Source organism: Malurus melanocephalus, unplaced genomic scaffold (genome assembly GCF_030028575.1).
Source record: "Malurus melanocephalus ecotype Western Australia unplaced genomic scaffold, MMel_1.1 scaffold_6, whole genome shotgun sequence".
In the NCBI taxonomy this organism is placed as follows: Eukaryota; Metazoa; Chordata; class Aves; order Passeriformes; family Maluridae; genus Malurus; species Malurus melanocephalus.
This window is the reverse complement of record NW_026623238.1, coordinates 3,736,961-3,752,951: the sequence shown is the minus strand read 5'-3', so window position 1 is coordinate 3,752,951 and position 15,991 is coordinate 3,736,961. Positions and strand designations below refer to the sequence as shown.

Genomic DNA, 15,991 nt, shown 5'->3' with positions numbered 1-15,991 from the left:
ATCTAGCTTTTCAATCTGCATTTGTCTCATTCCCTATGTGTTCAGGACAGAGAAGGCTGAGTAATAATCCCTAGTATAAGAAGAAATTATATACAAAGGATTCTTTTAAATTCAAAGGATTACCTCTTTGATTATAGCTATCTAGTATAAACTACTTAGGGACAGAACAGTAAATCAGGGAGTGGAATGTAATTATTCATGCTGCTATACTCTTAGTGAGGCCCTGGCATGATTTTCATTTGAGTGGCTTAGCACCTTTCCAGCAGTATCCAGACACAGTGAAGAAGTGCTGGTTGGKGACCATTCCCAAAGAGTTTGGATATGGTGAACCTGTTTTGGAAGGTAAAACATTAGCTGTATATGCACTCAAATCACGCAACAGTTGAACTCAGCATTGAATGAGTGGACAATGATCTTAGATGTGGTCATTGATTAATGTGACTGAAGAGACAAAGACAGGAAGATCTGTAAGCTGGGATCAATGGAAAACACACCAGGATGAACTAGTAAGGCAAATGTGAACTATTTATCATGGTTCACACCATGTGTATCGAGTTTGCATGGAAAGGTTTTGGTAGCAGGGTGGGCTACAGGGATGGCTTCTGTTATTAGCTGCCAGAAACTTCCCCCATGTTTAGAAGAGCCAAAGCCAGTCAGCTCCCCCATGGACCCACTGCTGGCAAAGCCCATCAGCAAAGCCAGAAACACCTCTGTGATAACACATTTAAGAAGGGGGAAAAAAATAATTGGGCAGAAGTAATTGCAGACAGAGAAGAGTGGAGTGAGAATATATGAGAGGAACAGCTCTGCAGACACCAAGGTCAGTGAAGAAGGAGAGCTAAGAGATGCTCCAGACACTGGAGCTGATTCCCCTGCAGCCCATGGTGCAGCCCATGCTGAGGCAGCTGTGCCCCTGCAGCCCAAGGAAGGCCATGGTACAGCAGAGGTCCACCCACAGCCTGTGGAGAACCCCACATCAGCAAGAGGATGCTTGAAGGAGGCTGTGACCCAGYGGGAAGGCTGCACTAGAGAAGGCTCCTGGCAGGATCTGTGGCCCCATGGAGCAAGGAGCCCATGCTRGAGCAGGTGTGCTGGTAGGACTTGTGACACCATGGAGGACTCACACTGGATAAGTCTGCTCTGGAAGGACTACACCTGTGAGAAAGGAYCCATGCTGGAGCAGTGTGAAGAACAGCAGCCCACAGCGAAGATTCACATTAATGCTCATGGAGGACTGTCTCCTATGGGAGGGACCCCACATGGAGCAGGGRAAGGACTCCWCTCCATGAGGAGGAAGCAGGGGCAGAAACAACCTTTGATGAACTGCCTATAATTCTCATTCTCTGTCTCCCTGCACCCCTGGAGAAAGAAGGTAATGCCTGGGAAAGAGACTTTATTTTGCTTCTCATTATCCTACTCTGATTTTCATTGGTAAATTCAATTAATTTCCCCAAGCTGACTATGTTTTGCCTGTGATGGTAACTGGTGAGTTATCTGTCCCTGACTTTATCTCAGCTCAGGAGGGGAATGGTAAGAGTGGTTTTGGTGGGCACGTGGCATCTAGCCAGGATCAACCCACCACATCATGCTGCTCCAGTCATGATGGACGATCCACACCTAGACAGTGAACCTCAAAAAAGAGAAAATGGTGACTCAGTGGTGCAGCTAGCTCTTAGCTAGCTACAGAGTCTTTAGTCCCTTCTGTTTATTTGCCATTTATGTGTACAGATAGCTTATGTGATTGGAAGTGTGCAAGAGGAAGAGTAGAGTACCAGACAACTGTCGAATGCAGGAAATGTATGTTACAGTACCAGATATAAACCACCTTTTTATGTCATTATGGCATCTGCAAAGATACTTCTAGTGGGGCTTTTCCAAATACCTGTCCACCTAAAGACCACACAGTGCTCCCATTTTAGAAATCTAGGGATTTCAAACTGCTGTTCAGATCTGCACTGGAATATCTGTCCTGACAATGAAAGCCTGTATCTCTTAAAAGGAGAGTATTTGCTGGACAAATGTAACAACCTATATATYTACCTACATTTCTATACATTTCCAACTAAATATGTACCTGCTAGCTATGATGGCAATGTCTTTGTGCCAGTCTCACAGTGTCTAAATTCAGTGGAGCAGCACAGCCTCAGTGCATGGCATCTGTGCTGAAAACAACTATCCTTGCAGAAACAGCAAGGAACAAAGAGAATCGACCAAATAACCACAACAGCCAGTTTTCCAAAATACACACACGTAGATACAGGGATAATCTCACACCATACAAAACTGAAACCTGAGTCTGAGTCTGGTCTCAGGATGCTTCAGCCTAGAGGTTATTTTGCTGCAGTTCATTGGTGAAAGTAATGTACATGAGATAAATTCATCACCTTTACTTCTGCCTGAAATGATTTCTGGGGTTTTTTTTGTTTTTTTTTTTTTTTTGCATCCTAACATATTGTTCCCTTTCAATTGCCTTTTGTGTGATTTTTTTTAGGTTCTAGTCTCATTAACTTAATTTTCTGTGCACTAAAGCATTTAGGAGCCAATGGAATTAACCTATCCAACATGAACTTCTCCCCTCWGTTCCTTTGTATCTGGTGCTGAATTATGTTTTATGACTTCAAAAGGAATTTATTAAATGGAACTGCATCAAATGCATTCCTAAAACACAGATAAACTGTGTACATAATTTCCACACTGCCTATCATTTCAATGATGTGCGATTTGCAAATTTCAAGCAGAACACATACCTGCCACAGGACAGTTATTCTTTCTGTAATAAATGGCTATGCATTTATGCATTTTTAAAGTCAGCAATTTTGTCTTACTGCTGTTTGATCTTATCGAGACATCAAGTGTAGTTTAAAAATCAGTTTTCAATATTATAAAAAATCTCAGAGTCTACACATATTGGATGGGGTTTTAAAAATGCTCTGCATGTGTCTAGTTCTGATTTTACTAATGACAATTATACAAAATTTTATCATTAAGATAAAAAGTTACAGAAAGTTACTTCACATCATCAACTATAGGAAAACACTCACACAGAACTAGGTAGGAGAAAATATAGCAGAAAAAACTGAGCTGTATGGCCTGTGGGTGTGCGTTTTTTGTCTAGCCCTGATCTTCGGTCTTAAAGCCTTTTAACCCTTTAATATTCCATAAAAGGCAGATTCTTTACTACAGCTTTCACATCTGTCATTTTCTGCTGTCCATGAAGGAATCCTAACTGCATATTTCACTTTTTCTCTGCAGTACTCCCATGCTGATCTCATAATTGTTTCTTTATGTCTTTCTACATTTTTTTTTTYCTGCATAAGCCCTGTCCTCCCTTTTACACTTGGAACTTATTGTTTCCATTTCTGTGTCTGAAGACCCTCCAGCCACTGAATCGAATTCATTCTTGAACTCATACCATATCTTTAATGGGGATTTCAACATAAATCACTTTAAAAAAATCTTATGAATAGCCGCAGCAATTTCTAAAACACTTTCAGATTAGACTTCTCATTTGGCATGTTGAACAGAAAGGAACAGTCATATTCCTATTTTTCTTGGTAATACAATACATTTACACTCATCTTAAACCTGGGAGACACCTTAACACTGATCAACTGTTCAAGGCTCTGCTTTGACGTGCACTGAAACAATTCCAGCCTTTCAAAGCTCTCCACCCATCTACTATTTAAGCACCAAAAGATWCCAGACACGAGATCTTTTCATTGAGCTCCCTGAGTAACCTAATMCAAAAGGGATGCTCTAATGCACACCTGAAAGAAAAAAGCTTCCCGTGAAGTGTTGCTTTGACTGGCTTGCTTAACATGTAGCCAAGGGGAGAACTGACTRTTTCCTTCTTCATTACCCCTGCTGACCCCCACTCCCAGGTTAAACACATTGTTTAGTGTGTTACTCGCTAAAGAATCAGAAGACTGAGTTTAAGCTCTCACAGTTTATGTGGATTCCATACCATATTTCCCAAAATGTTTGCTAGTCACCACAATAAAAGCTAGACTGGATTCAAGCTCCATTAGGAAGAAGTAAAAACAAGAGCAGAGTAAGACCTTTTGTTTTTTATGCTGTTTTGGTCATGCAAAAATAGAATGTCTTTATTGTAGATATTATAMAAGGACATGAACCTTGAAGAGAGAAATACAGTGTCTCTTCCACATGCCAGGAATGATTTTCTAGCCTAATATTAAGAAGCCAATCCATAAGATGATTACAGGAGCCTTGGGGCAAAGACAGAAGTCAGGATGACCAGCTTTCTCAGAATGACCTCTTTGGTCTATGAGAGTTCTTGAATTTCTGTGGTGTGAAAGAACTCCATCAGAATGTGTAAGAGTGCTCCCTATAAAAACAGTCATTGGTCACCGTATTCTACTGTGAAACATTTATCTCACTCCACAAGTGCAACAGGATCCTTGGCTCCTAAGACAGGATYCCAGTATTTATTCACCTAAAAGTCATCCCTCTTGGCTGTATTTTTAGAGAAGGACATTCACAGACTGCACACACTTGATAATAAATAAACATTACTGGAAACGTGAGTATACTTTTTGTAAGWCCAACTCCAGCCCTACTCCTAACAGTCTGATAACAATGATCTGTTATTCTCTATATCCACTATTACTTTTAAAAATACGTTTTTCTCTTAATGATATGAGGGCAAAGTTTTATCCAACACATTGCAATAGAAGYGGGAACAATTTTTAACTTTCCACTGGATACCAGCCTTTAAAGTTCAACAATGTTTTAATTATTGCAGATGACAGAATGACAGTGTTCTGTAAAAACTTCAGCCCAGTTCTTTACAGGGTGCCCAAGAAACTGTTTAGCAGATGTACCTTGTTTATATAGAACTGCTATAATAAGTGGAGGCAGTTGGTGAAACAATAGATTTGATACAATAGCAATCAGAAGAAAACAGTTGCACAGCTTGCCTTAAAAGTATATATGACAAGTGAGGAATCTCACCACATAYGCTTTGTAACGACAGAACCCTAGTCTGTCATGGGCCTGGGCAACTTTGCAAACACTCCTGTGTTAGGTGACAGGAAGTGTTTATGACACACAGACCTTGCCCTTGTTCTGTCAGTAATCCATGTCTGTGGAGAACAAGGAAGAAAACGACTTCTTGATTTGTTTTTTCTTTTTGTAATTTTAAGTTCAGCTCTCCTGTGGCGTTCCTTTGGTGTCACAGCAATGTGATAGTATAGCCTGCAAAATGAAGCTTTTGGGATGGCCCAACTATCAGATGATGAGTTCACCTAATAAACCACCACTAAGTCTTGAGTTGTCAATCCTGTTAACTTTCTCTGACAGAACCACCACAAAATGCTGCTAAAGCAATCACATTTACTGCACACAGCATATAATGTCTGCCATGGTTTCCATGTGGTGGTGTGGATACTTGACATGCTTAATGTTAGTGACTATTTTCAGTACTTTCCACATGAAGTCTTAATATACCACATAATTTTGAGGATTTCAACAACAGTGAAATCATTTCAGACCCAGTCTCYGTCAGGTGGTTTCTTTCCAATCATTAGTTTTCTTCATATTCTGATATTCTGCTGAATGACTTGGCCTTCCTTCCTGTCCAGCTCACTAACTGTAGCTCCCATACACTACTCTCAAAAAAAAAAAAAATTAACAATAACAAATTGAAGAAACTAACAATAACAAATTCTGTTAATTTACAGAAGCGTAAGTATTTCTCATGGTAAAAAAAAAATGACCATGTCATGTGATATAAGTGACAAAAGAACAAATCTTAATTGTTTTGAGACCTGTAAAATAAGGAAGAAAAGCTCCCCTATTACAAAAGTATTCAAGATTACATTTATATGTTCATTACACATCAATGCTTTTGTTTCAAAAGAACTCCTTGTTAGGTTTATATATTCCAGTTAAACAAAATTTCTGTGACTTGAGGCATTTGCTAGTACTGCAAATTTGATTTGYGAGAATGGACATGGATCAGAAGAAATTACCAATCCAGTTTGCAATTTTGAAATTTTATTTCACTTTATTATCTCCTGAAGGAACTCTAATAGGGCCAAAATTAACTCCTACAGTGCCCAAATAAAGTTCCCTGCTTTTCAGGGTGAAAAGCTACCATCATTTGTGTTTACTTTTCTAGGACAAACACTGTAAGCCCAGTGGGAATTGTGAATTAACAGGGTCATCAAAATTGCTCTTAGAGCTGCACTCTAAACACAAGATGAAAAATAGGAACCTCTAATACTGACCAAGCAACAGTTATTCTAAAGAATCATTGCATCTGTAGTATCTAGGAGGATTGCACAGAGTCTGTGGTCATTGTGTAAACTGTAGTACARTGTGGGCAATGGATTCTTCGAAGTAGTGTTGTGAAAGACAAGGGAATTCAAAGCAGGATCATGAAAAGTCCAGTCCTGTACAACCCCTGAATATGCRCTTAAAAGCGACATATTCCAGATGCAAGACCTTCTGAAACATTTACAAATATGGATGCAAAGAGATGYTATATAATTAACTATTGGTTCTTTAAAGCACTGCATCATATAACCAACTGGATTCTTGGCAGAGTTGTACCAAAACCAGAAGATCATTGGCAGTGGACAGGTTACAGAGAATCCAAGTGAGAATAGAGCTACAGCTCTAAGACTACAGCATTTTAATTTCTTCTCCAATCCATCTCATTCCAGAAAGAATTAATTTTACTGTAAGATCTCACTAGACAACAAATTAAATAGGAAAAATAATGCTTTTTTTTTTTTGCAGACAGAAGTATGCAATGCAAATGCAGACAAGGCAGCCTCTTCTTGAGGACTGCAATCTATGAGAATCCAAAGCAGCACTGCTGAGATGTGGATCCTTTCCAGACTTAGTGCAAGACTAGAGAAAGCTTTGGTCACAGATAAGCCCTGGAACAATTTGACAATGGGCAAAACATCTCATATTCAGCTAACACTGAAGGAAAGGATTAGTGTATTAAAAATACAAACAAGCAACTCCATAACATGTAAAACAGCTTCAGAATAAAGCAGCATTGAAATGAGATGTGCTGCTGAATGTGCTCCTTGACGGTTTCACTAAGGCCTTCAGTTCAGACCTGACCTCTTTACGTATCCCAATGTCCTCTACAGAATTTCTGCTTACATCAACCRAAGCTGTGTATGACAGAGATCTATAATCTGTCTCATCAAATCTGAATTTCTTTACACTGCATAAAGCTGTAATTGAATCACTTGCTCTTGAAGGATCAGATACTTCACTTTATCATTTAAGRCCTTTTATTTGTAGAAAAGGAGTTAAATATGTAAACCTCTACATGAGAATGCTACTTAAGTACATTCCTAACATTAAATGAGGAAGTTAAGGTGAAGAGGGTTATGTAAGTTTCTAGACACAGGCAAGAAGGATTACTGAGCTTCTGAGTTAAATATTCAAATAGAGGGAAGTCTTCTGAAACTTCAAACAACTAAAGTACTTCAAAGGAAGAAAAAGTTAGGGATGACACATGCAACACACCACATAAATGTAACTCTACTGACAAAAAGCTACTCTTTGTCTTGATGCAAACAAGCTCAGTGTCAGACCCAATCCTACTTCRCAGAATTAAAAAATAGTGTTTAAATAATGCTGTTTAATGAGTTTAAATTATATTGTCTATGCATAGTAAAGACCTTGAGCATGGAACAGAGCAAAAAGCAAAATTTACTAACAATGGAGTTATATTTAAGCAATTTAAACAAATCAACCAACCAACCAACCAACCAACCAACCAACCAACCAACCAACCAACCAACCAACCAACCAACCAACCAACCTAAGACACATAACAGCAATAAAAAGATCTGAATTTTTTCCACAAGAACTAGAAGTTCCAGGGGGCATTTACCTATTTAGCTATTTCCCCACTCTGCACCAAACCCCTTGACGTTTCCAGATCTGAACTACCAGTTCCAAATTTTGTAACTGCATTRTTTCCAACAAAAATTGTTAGGGAAAATGCTGAGTCTGAATCTCTCAATATGTAAACAGCTAAACAACAGAACATATTGTAATTCATGCTTGCATGTTCAATGGAAAAGAAGGTATCACAGATTCACAGAATATTCTGAGTTGGAAGGGAACCCCAAGGATCATCAAATCCAGCTATTAAGGAATATGGCCCATGCAGGGATCAAGCACACAGCCTTGRCATTATTAGCATCATGTTCTAATCAACTGACCTAATCTCAGTTTCAATAAAAGTTTTTACGCTGTGGCTTGACCCAAGGAGTCCCAGGCTCGAGCAGTTGGTAACTAACACAGAAAGGCAACTTTAACTTTTTATCCAGAGGAAACCAATGCAGTGGCCAGGATAAATGTCTTCCAGTACAAACTGTAAGTTTTTTTCTTCGTGTTGTTTTTCATGTTGTTATTACTATGGTAATAGTAATTAAAAATATGGTAATAAAAAAAACCCTAAGCACAGGGTATCTTCTTTTATCAAGGTACAATACAGTAGGAAAATATATTAGCAAAGAGTTTAGATTTGTTTTGCCTTCTGAAACTATCAGATATTTGTTTAGTCTTCTTTGGCCCTGAAAAAGACACTTTTTCTGATATACATTGTTCTAAGCACTGAAATTATGCTTTCTGGCCTCTTAATTTAAAGCTATAATTTAGTTTTATTAGGTGCTTTGTCTGTGAGGTACACTTCACTGTAGCTCTCTGCTCTGATTAAGACTGAAMACCTGCTGCGTTCACCAAACAGATAACCACTTTCCTGCTAACAGTTTAAATAAATGAATATTATTAGTGGTCAGCAGGCTGACAGATAACCTTGCTAATACAGACAGGTTGTCTTCATTTCATCAAGATGTTTACTTTATCATAAGTGCTTTCAGAAGCATGCACAGCTGGAAAGCTGTGTGCCACCATGCTTTCCTCAGCACACGGGCTTCTTTCGTCTTTTAGATTGGTGCTTGTGTCTCCTCTTGCTTAGGACACAAGTGGTTCAGWAATAATCTGCTGAGGGGATCAGGAAGATGGTGAAAGGCACTAACAATCTTAATAGAACTGACAGGTGAGTGTCACACTTTGATGGTCTGTCTGGGTTCATGCAAATGAAAAAAACCCACAAACATATTATGAGATTTTTAAAGACRATCCTACAATTTAAGCAAATACTGTTGGATCCAATGATCTTTGAGGTCTTTTCCAACCTAAATAATTCTATGATTCTATGAAATACGACAACAGGTAGAACATCAATCTCTATGTCCATGTGCTAGTTTTTTATTAAAAAAACCTGTGCTGTGTCTCCTATGAATACACACTGCTGTCTGCGGCTGACAACTATTTTTGAAGTGTACTTTACCTCAAAAATTAGGTGCAGTAYCACATATTAGCATACTGGTTATGCCACTACCTTGAGTTCAAAAGAAAATGTAAGGYACCATCTAAAGGACTGATAATTCACCTGCTAAGAAACTGCAGTAGTTTTTGTAGTACAATCTGTTAAATGGGCCTGAATGATGTATCAAATTTCCTTAGGTCTAGAGTCACCCTAACTCCTCCTGTTTCTGACTGGATAATAACGGGAGTACAAGCACTTTGAATGCCTTCATGGGATATCGACTAAATGGTTCCTTGGAACATTTGTTCTAGGAGCTCCTCCAAGGGAGTTGGTTTTTTTTTTTAACAGAAAAGCTTTGTGAAAGTCTTTAGGATCCAACTATCTAAGCAAGCTCATCTCAGAAGTAAGTACTGCACATTTCAGTTTTTAATCCAAAGATTCTCAGTCACTTTATATAATCAGAGAAGGGRTGCTCCAAAAGCAACCTTTACTCTCACTCTTTCCCATTTGTATTTCAATTTACAGGTTATGTTATGACACAGGTCATCTCTATCTGTCTTTTTTTTTTCCTGGGATAGAAGAGAAATCAGAAAGATGCATCCTTCCTTTAGTGACTCCATTGAACATAAGGGCTTCTCAAGTCTCTCTACAGATAGATGGATAAACATCTGCTCTTCAAAGAGATTCAGATTTAATAAAAAATTGAAAGAGTATAAGTTAGCCATTGATTGAGACTTTTAAACATGAATTTTGGTTCAAAGGATTGTGTACAGAACTATGAGCACAGAATTTAGGACTCATCTAAAAAAGTGTGATWTTTTTCCTTTTAGATTTAAATTGGTATTTGAGATTGATGAGACTGTGAGTATACATCTGTTTCTCTAAGTCCTTTAGTTTATCAATCACATGGCTACAAAGACGTGATTTTCAAAAAGGCTGTGATGTTTCAGTGAATGTCCAAGTATCTCCAATAAGAACTGTTTACCCACATTACCTATATTATCTATATATGCTGAAAATCCCATATAAATTCCCATTCCTCTAAACAAAAAAAGTATGGGCAATGATATACATGTAACATCCCAGAACTTACCCTTTTCTAACAGAAAACTGAATTTGACCAAAAAATTTGTAAAATACCTTACCCTTGCCCTCCTACCCTCTCCCTTCACCCTTTCCCCCATTTCTGCCTCTATAGTCCTATCTTATACTTGCTGATGGAATACTTCTGTSACCAGTACTTATGATTTAAACTGTTTTGTTTGCCTAGACTACAGCTACTTCCAGAAATTTTCTGAACTGCTATCAGCTACAGCACTAGTGACAGAAACTTTTACAAGAACTGTGCAAGCATCCTAGTGACCAGTGGATAGTTTTGCATTTTGCTTCTAGGGACAGGAATACTAAGATACATTCAGAGTTCCCGCTAACATGACCATAAGGTGGTTTGCTACGATATTGCAGTGAGCCTTGTAGTGAGCAGCAAGYGATTGAGATAACTAAATTCTGTGCTGACAAATGCCATTTTCCCTATAGTCAAAATATAAAGGAAAGAGTTATATCTAGACCTTGTCATTTAAGAACACCTAAGAACACCTTTTTTTCCTGCAAAATCRATTGTCCAGTTTCCACCAATGCAGCATATGCTACAAAGTGAAACATAAGTATCCCTATTGGAAACAACAAGGAATAAACGATTTKAAGAAATTTGATTTATTGATTAGTTTCTAGACCTCATCAAAACCACACTGTTTTCACTCTCCACTCTTTGGCATAGACATAAGGAACTCTATACTACCTTTTTCATTAATTGCTAGGAACTCTTCCTTGAAAATCATCTCTGGTCTGAGACTGTAGCATACTGATTATTACTATGTTGATGTTCAAAAGGATCATGAATTACTTTTCTTATGAAATTCTATTATCACTTTTATGATTTTATGAGGATTTTTAATGACTTATCTTTTAGATAGAACATATATTTATTTATTAACGTACATTTGTTTAATCACTGAAATAGCATGAGATCCTAAGAAAAACGTGTCCTAAGACCTACATAAGTTTTAATTTCAAGTAATACGCAGAGCAGTAAATATAGAGGTACCTTTGTAAATTTTTTGCAGCTCTTAACCACAGCCTACTATATATGGAAGGAAAGCAGTCAAAAAGCAGTGTCAGCCTCTTCACATTGATTAGGACTAACAACATGTGTAACTGTTGGAAAAAGTAAACCACTGTGTTTCATTATCRTAGAAAAATAAACTGAGTATCAAGCCTGCTGGCTTACCAGAAGCAATTTTCTTGAGCTCTTGAGTTTTGCTTTAGGGTTTTTTTTCACCTTTTATCATTTTTGATAGTGTAGATTCAAAGTTTTTAAATCACAGCAGCAGTTGCAACATAACCTAAGCACCAACAAACTCAGTCACCATTATTTGTTTAAGAAACTGTTGGACATCCTGTACTTGCTCAACAAGAGAGCAACAGCACTGCACATCAGCCTGATCTAACACAGCGTCTCTTCCAGGTTCTGAAACAGCAGAGTTCCCTGCAAAAGGAAATCACTTCCCTGTTGCATCAAACGCATCCAACTTTTAAGACTGACCATTTATTCTCTACCAATTTTGTGGCAAATTCAGGCAATCGAGGAAACACTACAGATGCAGTATCTGAGAAAACTGACAGCCACCCAGCTGGCCACCAACTTGCCCAAATGGAAAGAACACTTCCATAGTCTTTCTTTAAGATTTAGATCTGGCCTTACAGAATGCTGAAACAAAAGTCATACAACTTTCATACCTGGTTCCTAAGAGGAATCCAACTGAGGAGTGCTGAAAGCTTTTCTTATATTTTTATTGGTTAGAAAGGTGAATCTACCCAACCAAAAACGTGTTCCCTGGAAATGGGAACAAAATACTTTTTAGATAGCTCATTAATTTTTGCATGATTCTTTCATTTCACCCCAGTGCATTATGATGTCTGTCATCAGCATATGRAGTAAATGGACAGTGATTACGTATTTTGAAAGTATTATATAAAGTCCAATATCCCAAAAAAAGAGCAAGTTGAATAGGCTAATCACATTGCTACTGCATTCATTTGGTTACTACCTAAYCTGTATGTCTAAACAGCATGATAATAAAAATATATCAAATTTAGAAAGATGTTATTTATGTAAACCTGTCACTYGCTATATTTTTGACACAATCAGCTAAAGCACACAGAATTCAAGTCTAAAAGAACCAAAGTATATTATAATACTTAATTCTGAATAGTTTCTTCGGATTGCGGGACGTATAGGGCAAAATTTTCAAAGGGAAGAGGTCCATTTTTGCTCACAAAAATTATCTGCAAACTTGTGTCAGAATTTATGTGGGCAATTGTTGACATTCTATAAACAGATCTAGCAAATACACTTGCAAATGATCAGTACAGGCACACAGCTGTAGCTGATGCTTTGCTTGTACCTTCATGAATATTCTCCTGGTAACTGCATGCATTAATCCACTACTAGGATTACATTTTATGCAAACATTTTTAGCACAAACACACCTCCACTCTCTTTGTTTGAAACAGGAGTGCTAGTGTATTAAAAAATATTTGGAAGACAGACTTACTAATATAAATGTTAAGAGAACACAGTGGGGTATATTTTCAGTGTGGAGCAGAGAGATTTAACTGCATGACTTCCATTAGCTTTAATGAGGACTGAACAGCTGAATCCTCACACACCACACTAGAAGATTAACCCAGAAAACACACATTGTTTACTTTTTACTAATACTCTGATTATTACCACGTTCTTCCTCCTCCTCCTCTTCTTCCTCCTCCTCTTCCTCCTCCTCCTCTTCATCCTCCACATCTTCACCTTCCTCTTCATCCTCCTCTTCCTCCTCCTCAATCTCCTCTTCTTCTTCTCGATCTATCTCCTCATCATCCTCCTCCTCATCACCTTGCTCCTCATTATCATCAGAATATTCCTCCTCTTCTTCATCCTCTTCTTCTTCTTCCTCTTCTTTTTCATCCATTTCCTCTGTTCCATCAGTTTCATAGCACTCATCTACTGAAGAGTTGTCTGCTTTAACCACAAAGGGTTTTCTTTTCGGGGCTGGTTCTTGGGGTTGTTTATCTTGTGTTTTTCTTTTTTTTGCCAACGGACAGCCATAAACACTGTTCAAAAATAAAAGATGCAAATTATTGCACTATCTTCCAGATTTCATTTAGTCATGTATTCTAATTCTACATCATGATTATTTGCTGTTTTCCAAATGCATGTTTTCAAAGCAAAATTATGACCAAGGGGAAGGACACTTACAAAACCTGTGAAAATGCAAGTGACTATTATTTGCCTGAAAATGTCACACATACACGRCAGCGTAACAGTTTCACAAGCAATACAAATGTGGGTTTTTCCTTCTCATTCTTTTTTCTCTTCTATATGTTACACTCTTTTCTAAGGCAGATGAATACAGTTAATAAAACAGCAATCTTGTCCTACCTGTAGCTATCAGTACAACAACAGCAACGCTTCGTAGTTTTGTAATATTCAGTATTTTGATTACATTTAGTTAAGATACATTTCAATGATGTTTAAGTAATGAAAATACGATCATATTCATCAATGTTGTTAGTTATTATTATTGCAAATAATAACTTACTAATAATAAAAATATAATGAATCACTCTTAAATTCTCCACTGTTTTTCTCTGTTATATATTACAAGGCTAGATAAATGGGGAAGCAAGCTCCCCAACACAACCAACCCCAACAATTATCATGGCCAGTGTGGCAAGTGTTCTCACACCACAGAAAAAAAATCAAATAATAAACAAAATCCTTTGTCAATAAAGGAAGTCAGACTTTCCAAAATTGAGTACTACTTCCTTATCGATCATTTTAATGCACTGTAACAGAAACAGTATTTTAGAGTCCTGGTCTTCTACMAGAGTAGCCACCTGTTTCTCAAAGGTCATATAATCTGTGTCTGCTAAACCTGATCTCCCTTGTGTAACCTCTATAACCTATGCAGAGTGACTGAACATATGCATCACTTTTTGTTTAGAGAACTTCCTCTTTGAACTTTTTTTCATTGTGTGATTATAAACATTACACAAGCTTTATCAGCTTCTAGTCTTCTTTGTGGGATTAACTACTTTTGAGATATTTAAATTGTTTTTTAATAACCTTTTCTGCATATCTACTAATAACTTCCATTATATTCTTTGCCCTTTATCCCAATACACTGAGGATCTCTTCTTCCACTCTGATAATGCTTCATATTCTGTTGACAGACCACTGAAAAATCTGGAGCTTTACCACGTTTAGTACTACAGATGTGTTCTACAGTCCTACAGTCCTGATCCTACAGTCTTGGCAGGACTGTAGTCCTGGCATCCTACAGTCTTGATCTTGGTCAAATTTAATTGCATCCCAGCAACTATGCATTTCAATTACTTAAACTTCTACTTAGGTAAAAACAATTACATTTAATCACCCAATCATTTTATTTAAGTGCCTAACTTAGGTATTCTCTTACATAAATTTCAAAACACTTGTTCACAGTTTGCCTAGCACCCACATATCTAAGGAACATAAAGAGTCACAAACAACAGTATTCAATGAAAACCTGCTACAGCAGATCTCCTTGGTGCAACACAGATGCCTCTCCTGTGTGGTGACAAGAGGTGTCTTTGAAGTCTAATCCAGCACGCCCAAAAATACCTGTCTCCATCAACACTGTAGAGAAATACTGCATAAATTTTAAGTATGTCCATCTAGCCAGATTCGAATGCACCTCACTTGGGAGTAAGGTAGTAGTCCTAGCAGGATATGGATTCCAGACACCAACATCAAAAACGAGGCCTATGGGTGCAGGCTAGAGGGGAAGTAGATCCACATTCTCCAGATTCCAGAGCCATGCTCCATCCARCAGGTCATGCTCTTCTGTGGAAGAGCCTACTCTTCTATAGATGAGCCCTGGTGCAACTGGAAGCAAGAAACTCTGACACACAACAGACAAGCCAAAGCCCAAATCTAAAATCTAATTTTAAGAGCCCTAAACTGAAATATAGGGAGTCCTAAGCTTCTGGTGTTTTCTCTTTGGACTGCATTTGTTTTCTGTCTAAAGACAATTTAAAGTAAAACCTATAAATATAGCAGAAATCCTTGTAGTAGCATTGCTAAATGACTGSCCTGCCTCTTATCCTGTGAGTCCTCTTGGTCAGGACCCAGCTCCCCAGAATCAAGAGGAAATGTAGGACGTATTTCCATGGAAAACACCCCACATCATCACAGTCAASGCATAAAAGGAATTCAATCTCCACTGGTCTGGACACTGCATAAAACCTGGGGCAAAAGGGAAGCATTGTTTCTTCTGACCACTCCAGGTTTATTCTGGTGCTTTCCCTGGTGCTATGGAGTTTCAGCAGCTGCCTATTCAAACTCTCCACATGGAGCTCTGAAAGAAGGCAGATGACATTTTCCTCAGAACTGGAATTCCAGAGTGCATATTGTGCCGAGGAAAATGGCTGGATAATTAGGGAGGAACCTGTTTCATTTAGGTGTCTAGGAGAGGCTACATCCTGGAAAACAAGAGTGGCTCACATCCTGGGGCTCAGGCAGATTTTAGAAACTTGTGTATCAGTTCAATATGATTTAAGCAGACA

The 15,991-nt window shown here is 38.0% G+C and overlaps 1 protein-coding gene across 2 annotated transcripts in view; it reads right to left on the bottom strand.

Moving 5' to 3' along the window:
* MYT1L (myelin transcription factor 1 like) overlaps window positions 1-15,991 on the bottom strand; it is a 216,919-nt gene that overhangs the window by 90,799 nt on the left and 110,129 nt on the right. The window contains exon 5 of one of the 2 annotated variants that reach the window (XM_057371820.1): window positions 13,122-13,495. In XM_057371820.1, the coding sequence (XP_057227803.1) occupies window positions 13,122-13,495 (374 nt within the window). Of the gene's footprint in view, window positions 1-13,121; window positions 13,496-15,991 lie in introns of those variants that run through there. The other variant, XM_057371813.1, reaches the window with a different exon arrangement.